The 27,226-nt window shown below is 38.8% G+C and overlaps 1 protein-coding gene across 2 annotated transcripts in view; it reads left to right on the top strand.

The window, feature by feature from the left end:
• Positions 1 to 27,226, top strand: part of GALNT18 (polypeptide N-acetylgalactosaminyltransferase 18) — a 452,134-nt gene that overhangs the window by 332,934 nt on the left and 91,974 nt on the right. For both annotated transcript variants that reach the window (XM_074230318.1, XM_074230319.1), the window contains one exon: positions 25,800 to 25,985. In XM_074230318.1, the coding sequence (XP_074086419.1) occupies positions 25,800 to 25,985 (186 nt within the window). The remainder of the gene's footprint in view (positions 1 to 25,799; positions 25,986 to 27,226) is intronic.

Genomic DNA, 27,226 nt, shown 5'->3' with positions numbered 1-27,226 from the left:
TAGACTATAAACAGCTTTGTCATCAGCCTCTGATAAGCAATGAATGTGGTGCCTTCTTCACTCACAGAAACCCTCTAGACTCATTAAGTTTAGTAACGTGCACTGCAATCTGTAGCCCATTCTTGGTCAATTAGAAAGACACCTTGGTTGAATGGATTTTGATGGTCTGTTCATATTATTATCTAATTGTTTAATTAGATATGTCCCTTCTTTCTGCCCAAGGGCAAACAAAGACTTATTGATAGAAGTTTTCTTTCACTCAAAAATCTGAATAATTCAACCCAACTCAAAGTTCACAAAAGACAACCTTTTGCCTCTAGGTCTAAAGTACTTTTCAACTCTGAGATACTCCTGTTCCAGCTTTTTTACTTACATTTAATTAGGCTCAGAGTTCACAGATGATCTACCCATAGAATACTAAATCTAGACTTGGAAGGAGGCAAGACCTTCTGGTTTAACCCCAAGATATCATAGATAGGGAAATTAAGTAATTTGCCCAAGATCGCAGCTGATAAATGTTATGAGTGAAATTTGAAATTGGGTCCTTTGACTTGAAAACCAGTCCTCTTAATAATGAATAACAAATTTTATTATTGAAATAATTATCATTAGTAATAAAATAATAATTCTTAAAAATCATAATGATAGCGAACATAAATATAAATGTAAATTTGCACAGTGCTATACATACATTATCTCATTTGACCTTCACAGCAGCCTATGTGGTAGGTACTAATATTATTCCCATTTTACAGAAGAGACTCAAAGAATTTGCTTAAAGTCACACAGTCAGCATCAGAGGTGGGATTGACATTTTAAGTCCAACATTCTATGTCTCCTAACTGGTAACAGGATGCTATCTTGTCTGCAGGATTCTATTTTAAAAAATGGATAGGGCTAGAATTGGGACTCAGATGGCAAGGACAACACAAGAAAAAGATATACTAATGGTAGGAAATCATCAAGTGTGCCCACCTAGGTATTTATGCCTTCACATGCATCCATATGCCAATAGTCTGAGGGGAACAACTCAGTCTGAGGCAGGAACTTGCCAGCTCTATTGAGATGCCTGCCCTGAAGTCTGAGAACAGACCCTCCTTGACCTGTCTTCTCACTGCTTCAAGTTAAAGCCTTCCAGGAAACAAGGCTGCCAGCATGGGGGAGGGGGAGGTGCCAGTGATTCCAGCTCCATAATTTACCAACATGACCCAGGGAGTAGCTACACTCCCAGAGACCTGAAAGGGGGCTGGGATCTGTTCTTTGAAGGTGAGGGATGGTTTGGGATCAATGTTTTCTATGCACAGAGAAAATCTGAAATCCCAGTGACTTGGGTACCAATTAGTTTGTGGTGCCTAGCAATGTATTTGAAAACAACAGGAAGAGGGGTATGTTTGTGTGTGTGTGTGTGTGTGTGTGTGTGTGTGTGTGTGTGTGTGTTTGTGTGTATATTTGCTTTCTTGGTGTTCATCAGTCAACCTGGAAGCACATTATCTCTTGGTAACACCAGCTTGGGAGTGACTTTTTTGCAATTACAAACAGGCACTGCCCAGATGTAGTTTAACAATATATTGTAAAAGTTTTACGGTGAGTGGAGATAAGTGCAAAATTAATCCCTAAAGAACAAAGCAATTTTAAAAGTACATAATGAAGCAATTAGCAAAAAGTGGCTGGTGGTAGAAGGGAGAGAGAGAACCCTTGGATCATTTTGCCCGAGAGGTTCATCTTCATCTGAGACATGAGGGGGGTTTGGACTAGCAAGGTTCTGGGGAGGTGGTATTCAAAGGTAGGAGAGCCATAGTAAATGTGTGATTTCCATTTTTAAGAAGAAGTTGGGGGTTGGGGTATAAGTACTAATGCCAATTGAGATTCTCAAATTTAAGAAAAATAAGAGGGGAAAAAGGTTTCCATAAAATAAACCCTACTGTTGGTATGCATTAGCACCAAACCCTGGGATTGGGGAAAATGCTGTCTAGTTACCAAGCAACATGAAGTTCCTGGTGTGATGATTTCTTGGTCCTGGTAATCACCAGGGGCATCTCTCAATGAAGAATCTAACCAATCTACTCTGAGGCTAATTCCCTTTACATAGGTTCTAACTTGACAAACCTGCATCAGCCCCCACTCCTTCCTTATAGCCTCTGATGGCCACAATCCCATCAGGTATTATTGATCATAGATACTTTCCTAGAGACTCATAGAATTAGCTGTTTCTTCATAGGATCATAGATTTAGAGTTGAAAATGAGCTTAGAGGCTCTATCCCTTATTTAACTGATGGAGAAACTGAGGCACAAAGGAGTGAAGTGATTTGTTTACTGTCAAGGACCTGGTAAGGATCTGAATCAGGAATTAAACTCAAGCTCCCTGACTCAAAGTCTAGTACCATCCATGACACCACTTGATTTTTTTCCCTAGACCATGCCTGAGACATTGATTTAGAAGGAAACAAAACATTTGCATTCAAAGGTGAGGTTGAATTGTTGAGAAGGTAGGCCTCTTCTTGAGATTAGAATTCCTTCAAGTCTCTGCTAAAATCTACCTTCTACAAGATGTTTTTCCTGGTTCCCCCTTTTTGCTGGCATCTTTCCTCTGAATTAAATTAGATTATCTGCAATTTATCCTGCATATCTTGCTCATTTGTTGAGTTTTTTTTTTTTTTGCTTTTCTTTTATCCTCAGGCTTCATATAGTAGGCACTCTTTTCAACTTTTCCCAACAGTTCCACTAGGCCAGGATCATATGAAGTAAAGACAGGGCCAGTCAAGATCACCAACATCAGAGAACTCTCTAGTGTTGGTTTAAATAATGGAAACTTTCCAGGTTGTGACTAAACAGCATCTATGCAGGTGTGGATATTGTTTACAGTTGAGCAAATCTATTTCCCATAGATCTAGGGCCTTGCTGCTTCTGGGCTGTGGTAAGCCAGGGTCTGTGAAGGCTTCCAACAACTGACAATGCTTCCCAAGGCAGTTTTGTTGTTCAGGAAGGTATGACCAGGCAGACAAAGGCCAATTCTGCAAGATGACTTAATCTGCTTCCTTGGCATAGATGTGATTCTTCCCCATTTTATTAGTTGGGAGATAGTCCTGTGTTTTTTATCCTTAGGTCCTAATATTCCCCAATTTAAGAAGGCATCAAATTCATTGAGCAGAATTCATTAGGTTATTAGGGAAGGAAGGAGTAGTGATTGCTTATTACAAAAAGGATCATCACTTTATAAAAAAGTTTACTTAGTTCTCCCAAAACATTTCAACCATAATTCAATTAACTTTGTTGTAATTGCTCAGTCATATCCAACTCCTTGTGACCCTATGGACCATACTGTTCATGGTGTTTTCTTGGAAAAGATACTGGAGTGATTTTTCCCATTTCCTTCTTCAGTGGATTAAGGCAAATAGAGTTAAATGCTTTGTCCACAGTCACACAACTAGTAGGTGTCTGAGGTCAAATTTGAATGCAGATCTTCTGACTCCAGACTCTATATATCTACCTCCATTAACCTATATTTTATATATACATGCCTTAGTAGCAACATTTTATTGTAGAAAGTATGAAAGTGCCAATGAGAAGATAGTCTTCAAAGTCAAGGGTCAGGTCCCATTTCTGATACATACTAGCTATGTGATCATGAAAAAATGAATTACCATATTGTTTCCCAGGCAGCTTTCAAAGTATAAATCACAGAGCAACTGAAATTTTGTATTAATGGAGGGTATCTCCACTGGGGAGTGTCCCCCCACCACCAGTGATATTAGAGTCTGGACTTTCCCACTTACACAAACAAACCCAAAATGTAAAACAGCCTTTTTTATAAAGTTGCTTTTGAACTGGAGGAGTTCCCAAACAATAGGTTTAGACATTGTATAATATAATGTTCATCACAAACACATAATGCTTTGAGCTCTATCCTTTATTTTCTGAATAGTTGCATATAAATCAACATTTTAGTGCTAATGCGAGTTCACAGGGGAATTCACATTATGGAAACTTCTTTTAAAAAAATTAAAATGACTTGAATAAAATAAAACATGTCTTTAACATACATATGGACAACTTTCATCTTTCTAAAAATGGAAATGATGTCTTCAATTAGATTGTCCAAAGACCAAATTGTACCAAACTCACTATTTTTTTAAAGATTTTATTTATTTTGAGTTATACAATTTTTCCCTTAATCTTACTTCCCTCCACCTACCCCACACAGAAGGCAATTTGTCAGTCTTTACTTTGTTTCCATGGTATACATTGATCCAAATTGAATGTGATGAGAGAGAAAAATCATATCCTTAAGGAAGAAACATAAAGTATAAGAGATAGCAAGATCAGACAATAGGATATCAATTTATTTTTCTAAATTAAAGGTAACATTCCTTTGTCTTTGTTCAAACTCCACAGTTCTTTCTCTGATACAGATGGTATTCTCCATTGCAGACATCCCCAAATTGTCCCTGATTGTTGCACTGATGGGATGAGCCAGTCCATCAAGGTTGATCATCTTCCCCATGTTGCTGTTAGGGTGTACAGTGTTTTTCTGGTTCTGCTCATCTCACTCAGCATCAGTTATCCCTCCAGGCTTCCCTGAATTCCTATCTTTCCTGGTTTCTAATAGAACAATAGTGTTCCATGACATATATTATACCACTGTTTGTTAAGCCACTCCCCAATTGAAGGACATTTACTTGGTTTCCAATTCATTGCCACCACAAACAGGGCTGCTATGAATATCTTTGTACAAGTGATGTTTTTACCCTTTTTCATCAGCTCTTCAGGGTATAGACCCAGTAGTGGTATTGCTGGATCAAAGGGTATGCACATTTTTGTTACCGTTTGGGTGTGGTTCCAAATTTCTCTCCAGAAAGGTTGTTTGAGTTCACAGCTCCAACAACAATGTAATAATGTCCCAGATTTCCTGAAATCCTTCCAACAATGATCATTATCCTTTCTGGTCATATTGGCCAGTCTGAGAGGTATGAGGTGGTATCTCAGAGATGCTTTAATTTGCATTTCTCTAAGAAGTAATGATTTAGAGCAATTTTTCTTACGACCATGGATTGCTTTGATCTCCTTATCTGTAAATTGCCTTTGCATATCCTTTGACCATTTGTCAGTTGGGGAATGCCTTTTTTTAAAAATTTTACTCAGTTCTCTGTGTATTTTAGAAACGAGTCCTTTGTCAGAAACATTAGTTGTAAAGATTGTTTCCCAGTTTACTACATTTCTTTTGGTGACAGTGGTTTTGTCTGTGCAAAAGCCTTTTAATTTAATGCAATTGAAATAATCTAGTTTGTTTTTAGTGATGTTCTCCATCTCTTAGTCATAAACTGCTCCCCTTTCCACAGATCTGACAGGTAAACTAGTCCTTAATCTTCTAGTTTGCTTATAGTATTGTTTTTTATGTCTAAATCCTGTATCCATTTGGATCTTATCTTGGTATAGGGTGTGAGGTGTTGGTCTAATCTAAGTTTCTTCCATACTAACTTCCAATTTTCCTAGCAGTTTTTATCGGAGAGAGAGTTTTTATCCCAATAGCTGGACTCTTTGCGTATATATTAAACAGCAGATTGTTATAATCATTTCCTACTACTGTACCTAGTCTTTTCCACTGATCCACCACTCTATTTCTTAGCCATTACCAGACAGGTTTGATGATTGATGCTTTATAATATAATTTTAGATCTGGTAAGACTAAGCCCCCTTCTTTTGCACTTTTTTTCATTAAATCCCTGGAAATTCTTGACTTTTTATTTCTCCATATGAATTTACTTATAACTTTTTCTAACTCATTAAAGTAATTTTTTGTAATTTTGATTGGTAGGGCACTAAACAGTTTAGTTTTGGCGGAATTGTCATTTTTATTATATTGGCTCGACCTTTCCATGAGCAGTTGATGTTTGCCCAGTTATTTAAATCTGATTTAATTTGTGTGAGAAGTGTTTTATGATTGTTTTCAAAAAGTTTCTGAGTCTGCCTTAGCAAATAGACTCCCGGGTATTTTATATTGTCTGAGGTTACTTTGAATGGGATTTCTCTTTCTAGTTCTTCCTGCTGTATCTTGCTAGTCATATATAGAAAAGTTGAGGATTTATGAGGGTTTATTTTATAACCTCTGCAACTTTGCTAAAATTGCTAATTGTTTCCAGTAGTTTTTTGGATGATTTCTTGGGATTCTCTAGGTATACCATCATGTCATCTGCAAAGAGTGAGAGTTTTGTCTCTTCCTTCCCAATTCTAATTCCTTCAATTTCTTTTTTTCTTCTCTAATTGTTGAAGCTAACATTTCTAATACAATACTGAATAGCAGTGGTGATAGTGGTCATCCTTGTTTCACTCCTGATCTTATTGGGAATGCCTTTAGCTTCTCCCCATTGAATATAATGCTTGTTGATGGTTTCAGATAGATACTGCTTATTATTCTAAGAAACAGTCCATTTATTCCTACACTCTCTAGTGTTTTTAGTAGGAATGGGTGCTGTCTTTCGTCAAAAGTTTTTTCAGTATCTATTGATAAAATCATATAATTTCTGATAGGTTTGTTGTTGATATAATTAATTATACTAACAGTGTTCCTAATATTGAACCAATCCTGCATTCCTGGGATGAATCCTACTTGGTCAAAATGTATTATCCTGGTGATAACTTGTTGTAATCATTTTTCTAAGATTTTATTTAAGATTTTTGCATCTATATTCATCAGGGAAATAGGTCTACACTTTTCTTTCCCTGTTTTAACTCTTCCTGGTTTAGGTATCAGCACCATATTGCAAACTCACTATTTCAATCAGTGGTTTTGAACCTGGGGTCCATGAACTTATTTTATTTTGATTTCTTTTTCTAATTCTATATATTTTATTACATGCATTTTAAAATAAAAGCCCATGGGCTTTACCACATGACCAAAGGAATCCATGACACAAAGAGTAAGAAGCCCTAATTTAAAAAGAATCCTTATCTTTATGGAGGTTTGCATTTTTTGATTGAAAAACCTATTGCTTTTGTCCTTGACTGAGGGGAAGGAAAAGAGGATGAACAAGCATTTAAGTCCCTACTATATGCCAGAAACTGTATTTGGAAATATCTCTTTTGATCTTCACAACAACCCAAGGAGGTAAATGATGTTATGACCCCCATTTTACAGCTAAGGAAGCTCAGATGGAGCTTAAGTGGCTGCCCAGAATCACAGAGCTAGTGTATGAGGCTAGATTAGAACTCTGGTTTCCCCAGTTCTTAGAGGTGGCTTTGATCCATGAGGATGGAAGGCCTTCCAATAAGCTCCTACTCTGTAGTAGGCTGAATGTGGTTTGGAGCTGACCTTGGACTCAGTGCTGATGGAACTTTTAGTGGAGAGTAAGTAGGCTCTCTGAAATTGTAATTTTTTTGTGTGTTTTGATGGCAGATTGTGACTCTCTTATCTAGGAGCCAGGCTAGCTAGACTCCTATCATTAGTTCATCAGATGGATGACTTTTCTAACTGCTATAATTCATGAAGTCAGTACCCTATGGAATGGAAGTTTAGGTTATATATCAATAGAGGGAGCAACCTTATAGAGCATGATGATGTCTCTCAAGTGGAAAAAAAATTCATCATTACATATGTAGAAAGGACAAAAGACTTCAAAGGACACAACATACCAGCTTTTCTAAGCTAAGTATTCTGAACATAGCAACTGGGTAGCTAGGTGGTACAACAGATAGAACACCAGTCCTGGAGGCAGGAGGAACTGAGTTCAAATCTGGCCTCAGACATTTACTAACCAGGTAACCATGAGAAAGTCATTAAATCCTCAATTTTCTCATCTTAAAATGAACTGGAGAAGAAAATGGCAAGCAGTATCTTTGCTAAGAAAATTCCAAATGGAGTCATGAAGAGTCAGACATGACTGAAATGACTGAATGGTAACAGTATAGCAAATATAACCGCAAATGTAACCCCTTAGAGTTAAGTTTTGTAAGGAGTCAATAATCACAATATAATTCAACTTTTAAATTCAGACAAATCATTTCAAGGAAATAATCAGTAAGTTTGATCTATTATGTGTGGATATATCTATTATGTATCTTAGGAGCATCCAGGTCTCACTGGTAGTGAGTAAGAGTTAACTTGATATGGCAAAAAAAAAGACTTCTGAACTGGGATGCAACATTCATGGATTCTAGACCTACTTTGTTACCAGCTCCCACCCCACTATGGTCCTCAGCACTTTTCTTTTATAAAACAAGGAATATTGAAGTAAATGATTTCAAGGGACCTTTCAGCTCTGCCAGTTTGGTTTCTATTATTTAATCTTGAGCACAGATAACCCCTGAATCTGAAGCTTAGCAGTTAGACAACGTGTTTCCAACTAACCCCCCCACACACACACACATCCTTTTTTTCTATGATACTAGCACATTTTACCTATGCTAACAATGTCTATTGTGGTCTTCTTCCATTCATGGGTTCAAGAAGCTATGTTCTTCATTTCCCTTCTGGAGACTTTTGAAGATTAACAAGATCAAGTCTCCTGAATTTTGGGAAGGTCTCTGTGTGCAATTTACTCATTCAATCATTTGAGATTTGGAGGGGAAATGCTCAGGTCATCCAAAGGACCACATTAGTCATTTTATGCCTCTCTTCCAGACGGACAATTTGGACTTGGTAATGACATGCAAACGAGCTGCTTAACATCATGTAGGATTTGTTTCTGATTAGATTAAGCCATAGTAACATGAAAGGAACAGCCACTGATTAAGGAGATAAAAAAGGAAACACTTTAAATGAATAAGTGGTTCATCTTCATAAAGCAAAGCATAAATTAAGCCCAGTCCAGGGGATCAGCTTTAGAATAGCAGCTGATTTGATTGAATTTTTCGGAATTCATTGGTAAGAAGAATATGTCTCAGAGCAATTGAAAGAGACTTAACCCACCAGAGAGGACTCCAAATATTCAGAACAAATAGCTAGGCCCATTTATCTGATATAAATAGCTTTCAGATTAATGTAGAGGAACCTTATTTGATAGAAAACTTCTCTTTGGTTCCCATGGGCCCATCCTTTCACTCATTCAGTAGTCATGAAATAGATATTTGTGAAATACCTACTATGTGCAGAACACTGCTGGAAGAGATAAGAAGACTTAGATAAATAGTGATTGCTTTTATTGTTCAGGTCATTTAAAATAACTCAATTCAACATTATTAAGCACCAATTTTTCTGTATGCTAAATCAAAACTAACATCTGATTTCAGTTTACAGATTTTTTGAGGGGATTCAGGACTATGATTTCATACTGCAGAATTTCCATTATGGAAACCTAAAGAGATGAGCATATTTTTGGTGATTTGTAGCCTTAGAAAACTTACTGAAGGTCCTGAGAGGTATAGTGAGGTCACACAAACAAGGTATATCAGAGTCACGATTTTAATCCAGATCTCGATTTCAAGACTGGATCTTGCATCCACTGATCCATGTTGTCTCTCACATTTAATAACAGATGAGTAAATAAATATAGATAATCTGTGCAAAAACCATTTCCAAAGTCATTCTCCTGATACATTTGTGCTTAAAGTACTCATAGCCCAACACCTATCCTTGGGACCCAGGACCTTAGAGGGGACGCAGAGTACCCTTTATGTAATATACCATAGTGCTTGGATCAATACTATTCCTAAACTCTCTTTTCTCACTTTGCCCAACAGCAAATTCTAAATCCTTGGAGAAAAGCCTTTTAAAAAACTTCTGAAACATAAAAAGCTTTAAGACAATTCAACTGGACCCCCCCCCTTTCCTTGGAATTCATCCAGGAAACCCATTCTCTTCTACCTCTTCAAAACTAGGAAGAAACACTTCCAAACAGTGAAATCTTTTAAAGTCTCTCTTGGGGCTGTCCCAAATACTCAGACACCCTAGAGAGTCCTTCCAAGAATAAGCATTATTTTTCCCAGCAGTGATCATGTCCAAAAGACACTTTTGATGGGACCAATCACAGAAACACAGCTTGAGAAATAATATATGGCAAGGGGTTCTTTTTACTTGGTATGGATGAGAAGATGAACAATGAGACAGTACCCCAGTGCAGAGAACTGGAAATCTAGAAACAGATTTCCTGAATCTGCTGAAACATGAACTGATGCAAGACATTTAACTTCTCTCTTAATTGTCCATCTGTAAAATAAGAGAGTTGGATGGACTATGTGAGCTGTATTTAGGAAATTTGGAGAATAGAAGTGGTAGGATTAGCTATATTCAAATCCCAAACCAAAGTGGAAATCTAGTGAAGTCATCATTTGATCAATAACTCAATCAATATTCACCGAAAACCTACTCTATTAAATGCTGTATTTTATACAAAATTTTATTGATATTTTCTGGTTTTTATAATACTATAATTATCTTATGTATTTCTTCTGCTCTCCTTCCAAAAGAATCATCCCATATATATTTTTAGTGAGAAAAAATATCAGCCCAACTAATTGATACATTGAAAAAGGTTGAAAATATTTGCAATGAATAGCGCCTGTGGACCTCCAGCTACCATGAAAGGGTAGGCTTAGTATCTTTATTAGTCCTGCTTGATCTTTATACTTCTCAGCACTAGAATCTGTGCTAGGCTCTATGAAGGTAAAAGAGCATAAATACCTGTAGGATATATTTCCTTCTTCAGAAACTTTTTGTTTCTCTTGGAAGTGAGTTTAAGTTGGAGGGGAAAGCTCTAGTGTATTGAAAAGAACACTCGTTTTTGAACAAGAGGCCTGAGTTCAAGTCTCAGCTCTCATACTAATTGGCTGTGACCAAGTAATTTAACTCCCATGAGATTCATCTTCCTCATCCATAAGATAGGTATAATGATATTTGATCTACCAGTTTCACTGAGCTATTAGGAGAATGTATGAGTAGTAGGAAAAGCCTGAGGAGTTAACTGCATTTGCCGGAGTATAAGGGATCATCACTGTATGGAAGGCTAAACAATCTCTTGAATCTTCAAATCACATTGTATATATTTAATTTTTTAATCTACTGATTGATTGATTGAGAGAATAACTCTGAAGTTTCCCCTATCTCTATTCTTTTCTTAGAATACCCTAACTAAAGAGTAAATACCCTTGGGGCAGCTAGATGGCACAGTGGATAGAGCACTGGCCCTGGAGTAAGGGGGATATGAATTCAAATCCAACCTCAGACCTTACTAATTACCTAGCTGTGTGACCTTGGGCAAGTCACTTAACCCCATTGCCTTACCAAAATAAACCCAAAAAATAAAAATAAAAAAATGCAAAAAGAATAAATACCCTTGAAAGAGATTGGCTTTAGCAGAAAGGTTGTAGGAAGCTATCATGTGATAAGCTTGAAAAGTAGAATGAGAACAAGATCCCAGAGGACTTTAAATATCAGGGTAAGGAATTTGAATTTTATTCTCTAGACTGTGGGGGAAATTTTCAAGATTTTTTTGGTGAGGTAGATAATATGGTCAGAGTTGTGTTTAATGAAGATTATTATATAATAATGTGTAGCATGCGATGGCAGATAACTAAGAGATTGGAGATGCAAAATAATTTCAGGCATATTGAATGGAGGAACTTGTCCTGTTTGACTGTTTACATTTTTTAAGGGCTTTCATTTCTTTATTTTTTCCTTTTAAACAGAGGTAAGATGAATGTTGAAGGATAATAAAACATAAAAGTAAAAAAGAAAAAAGTCATTGAGTTATAGTTTTGTTTTTGTTTTAATCCATACAGGAGAAGAGAAGGACGGCCAGAAAGAATTACCACCATTTGGGACAGGTTTAAAAACTATGGGTTGAACTTTCCAGATGTTTCAGAAGACAAGTGAATAATACCTAATGGAGACCTGAAGTTTCCTGGACAATTCTTTTTTCTGATCTATTATGTATATTGAAATGCCTATTTCATTGGTGTTTCTTAAGTTCAGACCAAGATATTTTTAGCAGTATTTGAGATGGATAGTAGAGGATAGAGAATGGAGGTAGGGAGTTTTTAATACAGAAGTGGAGCTCAGAATAGGTGTGGGATGAAAGACCTAGGAAGTTGTTTACTTTAAGGAGACAGTCGGGGGAAGAAAGAATGGTATGATATAAGAGCCAATAAAACCCAAGAAAATACTTACAAATTCCATCACTGTGACCTAGGGAAAGTCACTTAATCTTTGTTTGCTTCAGTGTCTTCATCTAAAAAAACCCAAAAATAATGATAGCACCTTCCTCCCAGAGTTGTTATGAGGATAAAATGAGATGATAGTTATGAAGAGCTTTTCAGACCATAATTCCTATATAAATGGTATTATTACTATTAACAATAATAATTACCATAAAATGAGTGGGTTGGAATAGGTGGCCTCTGAGGTCCTTTCTCTAGATCTATGATGTTATGAAGTAGAAAGAGAAGCAGCTAGAAAGGCTGGAGGTCAATCAGCTAGTAGAATACCATGGAAACCAAAGAATGGAGAATTTCACAGGGGGATTGGTCAAGAATTTCAAATGCTGCAAAGGTTTTGTTTTGTTGGGCTTTTTTAAAGGAAAATGGTGACAGAGAGATTGTCATTGGATTTTGAAATAAGGATGCCATTGATTACTTCCTGATTGAAAGAATAATTTCTTTAGGTAGATAATTGCCTGGAATTACAAAGGGATTTAGTGGAGAGGAAAGGAAAGAAAGAAAGAGAGAAAGTTATTTGAGAAGATAGTAGAGAAAAGAGAAAAATTGTTGCTCTAAAATTTATGAAATCCATGCATGTTTGAAAGCAGAAATGAGAGCCATCAGAGAAAGAAGAAAAGGATATACAGCAGAAGTTGGGGAGAAAGGACCAAACAAGGTAGAGCAAGATAGAATCAAGAGCAATTGGGAAAAACTGAGTCTTAGAAGGGAAGTGGAACCATTTTTCCACCAAGACCTGAGAGAAGTATGAGGGGTTGGGTATGAGAATATGAATAGTTAGAATTTAAAGAAGAGAAGATAGAAAAGTTGTAACATAGTAATAGATAATAGATCTAGTTCAACCCTATCATTTTACAGGTAAAGAAATTGAGGCCTAGATAGGTCAAATAACTTATACATCATCACACAAAATTTGAAGCCAAGTCCTATAATACCAAAAGAAGTACCTTTTCTAATGTTCTGTTCTGTCTTAAATGTCTCAGGTTAGTAGAAAACCAATGCATCTGCCCATAAAGAACAGGCAGAATGAAACTAGAAACTGGAGCCCCATGGAGAAAATATGGTACAGTGTATGTGGGAATTTTACTAGTGAATTAGTCAATCATCAAATAACTATTAAATGCCCTCTAAGTGTCTGGCACTATCTTGGACTTTGGAAAACTAATTGAAAAAGTCTCTACCCTTGAGAAGCTTATATTTTAGATTGAGAATCTATGAGAATTGAATAAGATTTGGCAAAAATAGGGGTGATTGACAAGACTGTGACAATACAGAACTCATTATCTTTTGCCCAAACCTTCCCTCATCCTTCCTTATTACTATAGAGGAAACATCATATTTCTAGTCCCTCAGGCTGCCAAACTTCGGGTCATCCTGGATTCTACACTATTACTCCTTCCTCCCTGCCCCCCCCCATATCCAAGCTCTTTGCCAAGGCCTAATGATTTCACCTTTGCAACAACTGTTGAATTCACCCCCTTTTCTCCTCTGACACTCACTTGCAGCCTGTTTCAGGACCTCATCAACTCAAATCACAGTTCCTAGCTTTAAATCTTGACTCTTCTGTTTGGGTGACCTTGGGTAAATTGACTTCTCTGAACCTTTTCTCTGATTTGTAAAAATGTATTGGTCTAAATGGCCTCTCAAGTCCCTTCCAAACCAAGACTTCTTTGACTTTCAACATTCTCCCTGTCAAACCTGGACCTCACATTGCAGCATCTATATCATGTTTTTCCTTAGGCTGGGGGACCAGTCCTTTTTGAAGAAGTGAGCACAACGTTCTGCTTCAGGATAGAAAGACTGATTAATTGGAGTCTGCTCAAGCACTAGCTAATCGTTGTTTACTATCATATTAAGTTATGGGAGTCTTGGGGAAGCACTTCTACAGTAGATGCCTTAGGACATGGGGCAGTGTGGTGGTTTACAGTGAAATGAAGTTAACATTTTCACTATATGAAGCTGTTTGAGATTGTCTCTGTTCGTTCAGTGTCTTTCCTGGTTTTATGACATTAATTTAAACCACATAATCAAAATAGCTAAATGCCTCTATTGGGCTGCAATAGGATGCACTTAGGCATCAGAGCCTTGTGGAAAAACAGCTTGGCTTTGAGGGAAATCACTGGGTACAATTAAGTCTAGTCATATGTCACTTTTACAGCCTTTTATAAATAAGAGGATGCAGAGGTAGTATTTAAAACCTCATTTCCCGGGCACCAGTGATCACCTGATAGTCCCTTCACCAGATTGTGTGCCTTTGGGGCAGAAAGTACTGGACATGACCTTCCTTCTACTACCAAATTCTTTCTCCCCACCACCAACTGCCTTTGACCTCTGGTGCCCATCTGCTCACATAAAATGTTCACAGATCATTCATTAACAGTACCACTAAGGGATAGATTTTTCAGTCTTAAGACCACAATTTTATAGTTTAAAAGATAGAAGAAACCTTGGAGGCCCTCTTGTGCAACCTATCCATTTTACAGATGGATAAACTGAGTTCCAGAGCTACAGAGTGACTTACCTAAGGTCATGCAGGTACTCAGTATCCAAACTTATACTATGTGCATAGTATAAATGCACACAGTATCCCCTGGACTTAATGATGAGATAGGTTTGAGGAAACAGACCCTGGCAACCCTAATGCCAGGCCTACCAGACATTTTCTCTTTTTCTACCTATGGTCAATTTGACCCTCCTTCCCCAAAAAGTCCACTCCTGAATCATTCTACAACTTTTTCCAGTCTCTTACTGACCCCAAGCTAGGACACCCTCTGTCTTCCTCTTTGATTTTAGATTTTGAACTAGAAGTGACATTTGAGATCTTGTAATCCAACATCTTTATTTTTACAAATAAAGAAACTTAAAGGCCACCATAAAGGTGAAGGGATTTGCTTCACAGGTAATGATAGACAGGTGATCTGGACTGAGGTTCTTTGACTCCAAGTGGATTGTCTAAGCAAGTTTTTCAAAAAGCTCTTTATTTGTATCTCAAGGAGGAAAAATATCAAAACACAGAATTGTCGTGTTCCAGAGTCTTGAATTTAAATACTAAAATATCTGTCTGTAATCTAGCTATAGAAGCTGCCACAGCTTCCTGGGTTAACTGGCTTCTTCCCATCTAATGAGCCTCTAGATCTACCCCATCTTGTCATAATTTTTTGCTGCCTCCTTGAAAAGATACCTCCTCTGCCTGTTCTCTCTCCCTACTTCCCTATTTTCATCCCTCCTGTCTTTTCTCTCTCTCTCTCTCTCTCTCTCTCTCTCTCTCTCTCTCTCTCTCTCTCTCCCTCTATCATAAACACACACACACACACACACACACACACACACACACACACACACACACACCCTTTCTTCATGCCCTCAACCTAGTTCCTAGTTCTAAGTTCCTTTCTGCTTCATTGCTGATGTCCATCTCCTATCCCTCCTCCAATCCCCAAAATAATTACAATCTAATTCTTGGTCTGCTGTTGGACAAGAATGCTCAGCTTCCCCTCCTACTAAAAAAAAGATGTAAACCAAAACCCCTCACAGAAAGCTGCAGTCCTCATATGATCATAACCACGGACAGTTCCCACTTGTTTCCAAAATCAGTGGGTATGACTCTCCTCAGGAGGCTCCATGGATTCCCTTCATGCAGTAGACCCCTGGAAATCTTCTTTACTTGAGATCTTTCTCAAGACTCTCTTTTTGTTTCCTCAAGACTCTCTTTTTTGTTTCCTACAGCATAAGCAGAAAGCAATTAGGCAGTGTCCTAGAGATAGCTTTGCTGAATCCATGCCATCTATTCCTAGGCACAGAAACTGCCAAGAATCCAGAGACTGTAGCCAGATGCTTAAGTTGATAATAAGGCTCTTACATCACAGCCCCCAGGCACTGATTATTTCAGATAATCTGAGTATGTCCAAGTAAGGAGGAGTCTTACAGGCGTGGCCAAGCCTTTTCTTTTTTCCTACTTAGCCCAGAGAGTTGCTGTCAGGATCAAATGAAATATTTTATGTAAATCTTGTAAACCTTAAGGGATTATAAAATTCTGATATCTAACCCCCTTATTGTATAGCTGAGGAAACAGAACTAGGAACAGGAAATGATCTACCCCAAATTACAGAAGTCATTAGTAGCAGAACTGGTACTACACCTCCTGGTTATCAGTTCAGTGTGTTCCCCCCACTATACCCATTTGTATATATGACCAGTGGTCCAGGATCCTATAAGATGGGGGTCTACATGGATTGAGTTCTCACTTAGGATCCCTGAAAGATTTATATCTCTCTGGCATATATGCCAACATCCAGAATTTACTCTGGGAAATTTCCAAAAATGCTTCTGTCTAGGTGGATATAAAATATACAAACCCTTAAGATAACAAATGTATACTGAATAGAGGACAGCCTTTATTTCATGCTAGAGATAATACTGAAGTTACAAATAATTCTCTGAGGCCTAGAAACAGGTATAGAAAACATAAAACACTCAGAATACTTTCTTTCAGGAAAGAAATGAATTTGGGATTGCCAACAGGATAATATTCTAACATTCTCCTGAAATCCCTTTCCCTCATAGAATTACATACTGAACCTCCAAGACTTGTAATGCCATCTTGTGATTCAAACATCTCCCCCCTTCCCCAATAGGCAAACATACTTTGGGACTACTGAACAGGAAGAAATTCTCTCCCCTTTCTCCTTTATTCCTACTGTGTGTTAGATAGATGATATGATGGGAAAAGTTTAAAAAGAAAGAGAGTGTTCTATCAGTTTTCTCATTTCTAGAGATTTCTGGTGATGCAGTGGCTAGAGCAGTGAGTCTAGAGTCAGGAGTTGTGACCCTGGGCAAGTCATTTGACCTCTATCTGACTCAGTTTCTTCAGTACAAAATGGAGGTAATAATTACACATAGCTTCTAGGATTGTCGTGAGGCTCAAATAAGATAATATTTGTAAAGCACTTAGCATAGTGCTTTGCTTCTGGTAGGCATTTAATAAACCCTTCCTTCCTTCCAGACCAGCACAAGGTACTGAATCTCAGACAGATCATTTCTCCCATAGCTCTTAGGCAACCAAATCATCTTGTAACTAGCTCCAGTCAATGAAACCCATTTCATAAGACAGTAATTCCCAATGCAATTTGTTTCATGAACCTTTTCTGTAACAACAAAAAAATATGTTGTGAATACCAGGCAACTTGCACTTTTCATAATATTATTACAATTATTTTCTTTTATAGTACCATTAGATACTTTTTTAGCATGAACCTTTTGGATCCTTGTTGAGTACCTTGGTGGTTCTCAAAACACTAAAGGAGAGCCACTGCCTTAGGAGGAACCAAAGAGTGACAGTAAATAAGATAATTACCCTCTGTAATTAGGTGCTGTCTTTTAATAAGGTGTCAGTGGATATGTCTACATTCAATACAGAAAGATATGTGGAGAATCAAAGGTCCAACCTAAAATTCATTGCTTTGTAAGTTCCTCATTTTAATTGGAAAAATCATCTGATTGCCTCCTAAACACACACACACACACACACACACACACACACACACACACACACACACACTATGGACAGCAGTCAACTTTGCAAAAATCACTCCTTTTCATATTCTCATAAACCTCAAGGGAAGGGAAAGTGGAGCTATTCACCTGTTTGTGTATGTGTGTGTGTCCAGAGCCAAGGAAGTCTCAGTTCCATTGAGCTCTTCCCTAGAAAGATCTCATCTAGAGCACTAGTTTCAGTTCTGTGACCAGGAGAGGCTACATACATCAGGGAATGGATTTGACAACTATGTAATATGAGGAACAGTTAAAGGAAAGGGAGATGTTTAGCCTGGAGGAGAGAAGACTCAGGTGAGCATGATCACTGTCTTTAAGTGTCTGAAGAGTTGTCAAGGAAGTAAGAGAGGGATTAAATTTTTTCTGCTTGTCCCTGGAGAGCAGAGGTAGGATCAATGGGTAGAAGTTGCAAGGAGGCAGATGTCATTTTCTCTAAGGGAGGGCTTCCTACAATTAGAACTGCACCAAAAACAAGGAGCTGGCTGTCTGAGGTAATAGTGAATCTTCTCCCATTAGAAACATCCAAGTAAGGACTGAATGACTGTCTTTCAGGGGTACTGGAGAATGAGCTTTTCATTAGGTAATTGGTGATTTCCAAGATCTTCCAACAGCTATTTGTCTGAAGTGGTTCTGAGACAGTGGTTCTAGACACATGCCCCATCCTAGGGAGTTATCCAAGTGTTTCCCTGCTGATTTCAATGGTCAGTTTCAGATTATATATTTCTTCAAACCAGAATCCACCTAAGATTTTCCATTAAGTTCATTATTGTTTGCCTCTCACTTCTCACTGCCCTATCTATAAACTCTTTGAGGAGAATGCCTGTCTTTTTTTAAAAAAAAATTATTTAAGGCAGTGGGGTTAAATGACTTGCCCAAGGTCACACAACTAGGCAATTATTTTTTTTAATTTATTTATTTTTATTCTCATTTTATACAAATGTTTTTTTACATTAATAAAATATTCTTGTTTACAAGTAAACAAAATATCCCTCCTCCCCCATGAATATAGACTTGTTTGGGCGAAAAAAGTAAAGGGGAGAGAAAAAAATTAAAATAAAAAATAATAATAGTAATAATTATAGGTATGGCCAGGTGGCGCAATGGACAAAGCACCAGCCCTGGAGCCACGAGCACCCGAGTCCATATCTAGCCTCATAAACCCAACAATCACCCAGCCGTGTGACATGCAAGCCACCCGATCCCCACTGCCCTGCAAAAACAAAAAAAAAAAAGAAAGGAACAAAAGACCCAAAATAAAATAAAATAGTAATAATAGTAGGGGTGGCTGGGTGGCAGACAGAGCATTGGCCCTTGAGCCAGGAGCACCTGGGTCCAAATCCGGCCCCAGACACCCAAAGATCACCACACTATGTGGCCCCAGGCAGGCCATCCAGCCCCACTTGCCCTGCACCCTCCCCCAAATAATAATAACAAAAAATGTGCTTCAGTCTTTGTTCCAACCCCAACAACTCTGTCATGGGTGGATCTCATTCTTTATGATAAGTCCATCACAAAAGTTATTTCCATATTTTTCCACTGTTGCCATTGCTGATCGCAACTCCCTCCTTTCTTATTTCTCCACTACCATGTACTCTATTTTCTCTCTCCTTTCACTATGACTCTGCTGTAGGGTCGCTGAGTGGCACAGCAGACAGATCCCTGGTCCTGGGGCCAAGAAGCCCTGAGCCCCCATACCACCCCTTAGGCCCAGAATCCACCCAGCCCTGTGGTCCTGGGCAGGCCTTCCATTCCCAGCCCCTTGCAAGAAGTAAGAAAGAAAATGTGTTATATCTGACCGCTCTCCCCCCATGGTCCATCCTCTCCTCCTTTATTCACATCCCCACCCCTTCCCCCTGCTCCCCCCTCCTTCTTACTGCAGATGTCTATACCCCATTGAGTATATTTGCTGTTTCCTCTCCTAGCCATCTCTGATGAGAGCAAAGTTTCCCTCATTCCCCCTTGCCTCCCCCCTTCCATATCATTGCAATAGCTCATTGTAATAAAAAAAATCTTATGTGAAATATCTTGGACTATTCCCCCTCTCCTTTTTCTTTCTCCCATTCCATTTCCCTTTTTTTCTATTGACTCCATTTTTACACCATATTTTATCTTCGAACTCAGCTTTCTCCTGTGCTTCAACTATAAAAGCTCTCTCTACCTGCTCTAGTAACTGAGAAGGTTCATATGAGTATTATCAGTATCATGAGTATTATCAGTGTCATTTTTCTATGCAGGAATACATGCAGTTCATCCTCATTTCCCCCCTCTCCTCCAATCTCCATGCTTCACCTGAGTCCTGTATCTGAAGATCAAACCTTCTGTTCAGCTCTGGCCATTCCAAAAGGAACATTTGAAATTCCCCTGGTTCATTGAAAGTCCATCTTTTTCCCTGGAAGAGGACATTCAACCTTGCTGGGTAGTTCATTCTTGGCTGCATTCTAAGCTCTCTTGCCTTCTGGTATATTGTATTCCAAGCCCTATGAGCTTCCAATGTAGCTGCTGCTAAGTCCTGTGTGATCCTGACTGCAGCTCCATGATATTTGAACTGTGTCCTTCTGGCTGCTTGTAATATTTTCTCTTTGACTTGGGAGTTCTGGAACTTGGCTATAATATTCCTAGGGGTTGGTTTTTTGGGATCTCTTTCTCGGGGGGATCAGTGGATTCTCTCCATTTCTATTTTGCCCTCTGCTTCTAGAATATCAGGGCAATTTTCCTGTAGTAATTCTTTGAAAATGATGTCAAGGCTCTTTTCCTGATCATGACTTTCAGGTATTCCAATAATTTTTAAATTATCTTTCCTAAGTCTGTTTTCCATATCAGTTGTTTTTTCAATGAGATATTTCACATTTTCTTCTAATTTTTCATTTTTTTGGTTTTGAAGTATTGATTCCTGATTTCTGTTAAATTCATCAATCTCCCTGAATTCTATTCTTTGTCTGAAGGATTTGTTCTCCTCAGAGAGTTTTCTTGTCTCTTTTTACATCTGGCCAATTTTGCTTTTTAAAGCATTCTTCTCCTCAATAACTTTTTGAACTGTTTTATCCATTTGACCTAAGCTGGTTTTTAGCATGCTATTTTCTTCAGCATTTTTTTGGATTTCCTTGACTAAGCTGCTGACTTCATTTTCATGTTTTTCCTGCATCTCTCTCCTTTCTTTTCCCAGTTTGTCTTCCAACTCCCTCATTTGATTTTCAAAGTCGTTTTTGAGCTCTGTCATAGCCTGAGCCCAATTTCTGTTTTTCTTGGAGTCTTTAGATGCAGGAGCTTGTGCTTCCTCATCTTCAGACTGAGTATTTTGGTCCTTCTTGGGCTCATTTGCAAAATATTTCTCAATAGTCTTCTTTTTGTTTCTCTGCTTGCTCATTTACCCATCCTGGGCCTGGTTTGGGGTGTTTCTTGAGCTTTTGGGACACTCCCACAAGGGTCTCAGTGTGTGAGGCTCTGTCCTCTCTCCTGGTCTGTGAATGACCATAAGCACCTCCCTTTGCCATGGGGCTGAGGTGGGGGGCGGCCCTGCTGTTCTATGGGGGGGCCTAGACTGTGATCAGGATCTGAATGTGGTCAGAGCCCCAGAGTCCTGTTCCAGAGGCAGAGGACAGAACTCTGCAGTCTCTCTTCACTCCCCTCCCTCGGCTCAATGGGCTCATGCCCTGGGGGCTCCTGCTTACCAGCTCTGCCTGCTTCTGTTTCCTGGATCAGGGCTGGGGAAAGACCATGCTGCTTGCTGTGTGCCCTGAGGGTTGGGCTCCACGTGCTCACTCTGGCAGAGGTCCCCCACTGTTCCCCCACTTTGTGCCAGTGCTCCTTGGGGTGCAGCTCGGGAGACTCCCCCGCTGCTGTGAGCTGAGACTCCCAGCGCCCTGGGGCTGCCTCCAGGAGGCTGAGGTTCTTTGGCTTTGGTGGGCCACCCCTCTGGCAGGCCACCTCTCCAATCCTGGGGAGCAGAGCCTTTCTGCTCTTTTCCAGGTTACCTTGAGTGGGAGAACTGCCTCACTGGGACCCTTTGTGGGTTCTGTCTCTCAAAAGTTTAGTTAGAGTCCTTAGCTGATGAATTTTATCAGAGAGCTCCTAAGACTCGATCCCTTCTTGTCTCCATCTTGGCTCCGCCCCCCACAACTAGGCAATTATTAAGTGTGTTTGGCCAACCTGGTGCTCTATTCACTGTGCCACCTAGCTGCCCCTGAATGCCAGTCTTTTTACTTGTTTTTTTTTCCAATATCCAGTTTGTCTATGTTTAACAGTGACTTCCCAGTATGATTACTTGTTGCTAACTGTTGATCACTCTTATGCTCCTTGAGTGAATAAATTCACCTCCTTGGACCTCAGTTTCCTCTATAAAATAGAATAGATAACCACAAAGATCTTTTTTAATTCTAAGTTGATGTTTTCAGAGGTGAAATTTTATGGGGAAGTAACTCTGTTTCCATTGCAATTCTAAGGATGCTAGTATGAGCTGCCTCATCTCCCCTCCACCCAGATTCCAATTTCTATCCACTGCCTAGATGAATGTAAGCCCTTTGAGAACAAAGTTTATTCCACTTTTGTCCTTGTATCCCTACTGCTTAGTAAAGGTCTCACACAAAGTCTAATAAATGTTTCTCAAATTTAATTGAATTTAAACACGGATATTTTAGAGGTCTGTCTTTTCAGAGAAAGAGCTGTTATGCCTTGTGTTCAATTTTGCAATGTTGAAATGTCTTATGTAATATTCTCCATTCCCATTGCAATAAAAAATAATTCCCTTGCATAATAGTATTAACATTATTGTCTTAAAAGCCTGCAGGTGCTGTTTCATTAGAGGGACAAAGTGAGAGGAAAATAAAAACTGTCTAAGTTTATCATAGGTAATGAAAATTAACCCCCAAGGCCAATTCTGGTAGTGCTTACCAAGCATTGATACTATTGGGGATCATTTAACTCTGCCTAGGAGACAGGCACCATGTAAACGAATCCATCAACAAACACTAGTTAAGCTCCTATCATATCCCAAATTTTGTCTTTGATGCTGGGAATCAGAGAAGGGAGTAGGAGTGGACCTGTGCTTTCATGGATGCTCCCAGGGAGGAAACTCCTCTACCATTGCAGATCAGCAATTTTTCTCCTGGTTTAGAGAGTTGGTTGGTGCTCCAAGATGTTAAAGAACTTGCCCAAGTTCATCCAATATATGTAAGAGGCAAGATTGGAATGCAAGTCTTTCTCAGCTCCAAAATTGTGACCCTCTCTGTCCTGAAAGAGTTTGTTTTATTGTAACAGCCCATTGAGTTAACATGAACTCTATCAGAGTTCATTTGAAATGACTTATAAGTGGATTCCATTCCCTTCTAGGGAATGATATCTTATTTTGGAGTTATGAGATTTGGGGTTGAACTCTTGACTCTACTACTGTTATTACTACTACTAACTACTGCTACTACAGCTATTACTACAAATGATGATGTATTGATGATGATTATAGTATGGATGTTGAACATGGTGATGATATTGATGATGATGATGATAGCTAATGTTCATATAACACTTACGTGCTAGGCACTATACTAAGCACTTTATAATTATCATCTCACCAAATCTTCACAGCAATCATAGGAGGTAAGTGCTATTATCTCCATTTTCCAGATGAGAAAACTAAGGCGAATAGCTCAATTGACACAGCCAGGGTCATCCAGCTAGTAAATTTCTGAGGCTAAAGTTGACTCTGATCTACAGGACCCTAGGTCTAGACTCAAATCTGCCGTACCACCCAGTTACCTCATTACCAACATGACATTAATGTTCCATTATACATGATGGTGTAAAATCAAGATGTGGCTTTCCTAAAAGCCAGGAAAGTCTGATTCAAGTGCCATCTCCTCAGTCAGTGATTACCAGCTGGAGCCACTATTGTACCCCTTCAAGTACAACCTCTAAGTGATCTGGACAAAACTCTAAGGCTCTAAGTTGGAAAAAAAAAGGTGTTAACTTGTATTGGCAAAAGAGGAGCTTCCTAACCTAGAAATCCCAATGAAATCACAAAATCAATCCCTAACTCCACTTTACATTTATTTTGTATATTCTTATATATGTTTGCAGTCTCATCTCTCAGGAAGAGCCCAACTTTTGTTGAGGCCAAGACCATTGCACCATCCCCTCCACTATGCAGAATACATAGATAATAATGAATGGGTGACAGGGCTCCCAAAAGAAGAAAAAAAAACCTGTGGGGAGTGGAGAAAGATCCTGGGCTTCAGAGAAAATCAGCTAAAGTCCCAACTTTCTCACTTATTAGCCAGATGACCATGGGCAAGTCAAAAGAAATCAAGAAGCCTTTATTAAGCACCTACAGTATTTCAGTCACTGTGCTAAACCTTAGGAGTTTTAAAAAATCAAATTGAATTCCTGCCCTCGGGAAACTCATCATCTAATGGAAGAAAAGTCATTTTTACTTCCTTTACTTTCTTCTTTGTGTTTGTGTGGGATTATATCCATTGTATTTCACATAGCAGTTGAAATATAGTAGCTGGAGATGTTTATTTCCTTGGTTTATGTGTTGTTGTCTTCCCATTTAGACAATAAGCTCCTTGAGGGCAGGGGTTATTGTATGCCTTTCTCTGTATCTTCATAGTTTCAGCACACAGTAGGCAATTTTAATCAATCAATAAATCTTTGTTAATAGCCCACTATTTGCCAAATACTCTGCTAAGGATTAGGGATTCAAAATGAGGTAAAAGATAGTCCTTGTCCTTAAATGTTTGTTGACTGCTGTGTGACAGATCGATTAACCTTGGACTGGTCCCCTAATATCTGTGGATTTCAGATTCCTGATCTACAAAATAAGGGTGATAATAATTGCTCACTTTTCTCTGGAACTTCAAAGTTTGCAAAGAATTATCTCATAGTTTCATGAGAAATGTAATGTAAGTTTATTTATTGCCATTTTATAGATGGAGAAACTGAGACTCATTGTCCAGTCTTTCCTTCACTTCTAGGATATCTGATTTCAAATTTAATTGAATTTAAACACGGATATTTTAGAGCATGAGAGAGGTGTTGACAGAATTTGTCTCTGGTATGGCCCTTGAAACTTGCTGTGGGAATTTGGGGAACTTTGTTTCACCCCCTTTGTGAGGTTTCCATTTTCTTCTCATAACATGACAGGTTGGATGAGATGATGTCCAAGATCCCTGTGGAAGCATATACCTATAGCATCACCCCCCGCACCAGCCCTGGCCAAGTGGTCCTGGCTGAGCATGTAGGGAATCAGGGATGAGAAATTTCTGCCTCTAGTATCAGGAACCTTGCTAGTTCTCACTGGTATATTTTCTGCTTGAGATCAGTGAAAACAGAAATGAAACATTTCTCAGTTGGTTATAAGAATAATGAGCTTGAGAGATGAAGTAACCTGGCTTCCTAGGGGGCTGAAAGGGGGACTAATTGTAAAACAGAAAGCGCTAACATGCAAAATGCTTTCCATGACTAGTGAAACATCACTATCTTCTAGATACCAGCCTGGGAATCTCTGAAGGAAGAGGGGAAAAAAAATCTAACTGACATGCTACAGAGGAAATGTCAATGGGTTGAGTCAGAGGTTTTAGATTTTAGTGACCTGTATGAAGTCCTTTATCCTCAGTTTCTTCATCTGTAAAATGAGGAGGTTAGACTAGATGGCCTGGAAAAACTCCTCTCCATAAATCCATAAGCCCCTGATTTTTTTGCTCTATTATTTGCTTATTGATACAAGGTTATATTATAAAATGATAAGTCATCCTGACTTTGGAGTGAAGAGAACTTCCTTTTAGGTTAGACTGTGCCACTTGGGCAAGTTGCTTCCCCTCTCTGGACCTCTCTTTCCTTCTCAGGAGATTTGAGTCTCTCTCTAAAGCCCCAGTCAACTCCTTTTTACTGATTCTGACCCCTTCCAGTTGGGTGTGTTCTCTCTATCTTTAGAAATACCTCTCCCAATACTTGCTCTGGACTTCCTTCATAGCTTCCTATTGATAGATTATGAAATCCATGAAAACAAGGACCAGATATGAACTTTGTGTCTCTCCTGGAACACTATACACAAGAAGATCTCCATCAATATTTGTTAAATCCAACTGAGTTACACTGATCCTCTCCCTTGCAGGTGTGGCAGTGTGGTGGGAGCGTGGAGGTCCTGCCCTGCTCCAGAATAGCCCACATTGAACGAGCTCACAAGCCTTATACTGAGGACCTCACGGCCCACGTCCGAAGAAATGCTCTGAGGGTGGCAGAAGTCTGGATGGATGAATTTAAGAGCCATGTTTATATGGCCTGGAATATACCCCTAGAGGTAGGTCATCCCCATGGATTCTAGGAAGCTCAGAGTTCTAGCAGAAACAGATGCAGTGTTTATATAGGTCCTAGAGGATTGAGTCTTGCAGCCTTGGCAGCCAACTAGAAAAGATCTTGAAAGTTTAAAGGAAGGTATCCTGTTTAGCCAGGGCTGGTTACTTTCTCTCTTGTGCTCTCTTGTTTGAGAATTGAGGAGAAGGTCCTCCTAGCTATGGTATTCTATGACTTTATATTAAATAGCACTAATATTAAAGATCACCATGATCTATGAGAAAAGGGACCATCAAAATTCCCAATTTCCCAGTTGCCAGTGAGCTTGCACATCTTTGGATATAGGATCACAATCTGGTTCAGGGCTTTCTCCAAACTCACTACTGGCAGATCAGATTCTGCAGTCTGTACAACAGACCCCATTAGGCATAAACTATGCATTGCTTTGTCTGGGCAAGAGATTCTTCCATTGGACCCATCTTGCAGAATTATGAATTAAGTTCCACTTTCCTAGAGATTGTTGAATCTTATAAAAGTCAATCCTATCTAATACCATCACAATGCCTTTCCTGATGGGATTCATTCATCCATTCATTCATTACCTTCTGTTCTCTTCTCCACAAACACAGATATACAAATGTTTTCTATATTTTCTCAACATGGGAAATTCCACATGTTGGAATTCTATTAACCAGTGTAGACCACTCCCCATCTATGACTTAGTAGATAAATCCTAAGCATTAAAGCTCAGAAAAGCTGAGACATACTGCCAATAAATAAAAGAGGAAATAGGGAGAAAAAAATAGATATGTTCATTGATTTTAACAATTAAATTTAAAACCTGTGAGTTAAGTTCTCTAAGGAGTCTCAGAGGCAGTATTGTAATACAGGTCTTCTTGACTCCAGGCCCTATACTCTGTACTCTACAATGTGGCCTCCATTCACTAGATTCTAGGGAAAAAAAATGAGTAAAAGCATTATATGCTCATTTATTATGTGTGCGTGTGTGTGTATCTAAGGTGGGTGCCTCATATAAGGATTTCTGATTTGAAAATTGAAATGTTCTTTGACTATAGTGGAAGGTTTCCAGAGCTTACACAACATAACTTGCCCATTACTCTAGGGTCTATGTGACCTAGAACCTAAACCCTGTTCTTCCTATCTCGGGCCATGGCTTTCTTTGAAAGGCTTGCATTTTGACTGGAGCAGGCTGTTGGGAGGACTATGGATCTCTTCTTTCCATGGAAA

This window comes from Macrotis lagotis, chromosome 3 (genome assembly GCF_037893015.1).
Source record: "Macrotis lagotis isolate mMagLag1 chromosome 3, bilby.v1.9.chrom.fasta, whole genome shotgun sequence".
Lineage (NCBI taxonomy): Eukaryota > Metazoa > Chordata > Mammalia > Peramelemorphia > Peramelidae > Macrotis > Macrotis lagotis.
Note: the sequence above shows the minus strand (reverse complement) of the source record. Positions and strands in the feature narration are given on the sequence as shown.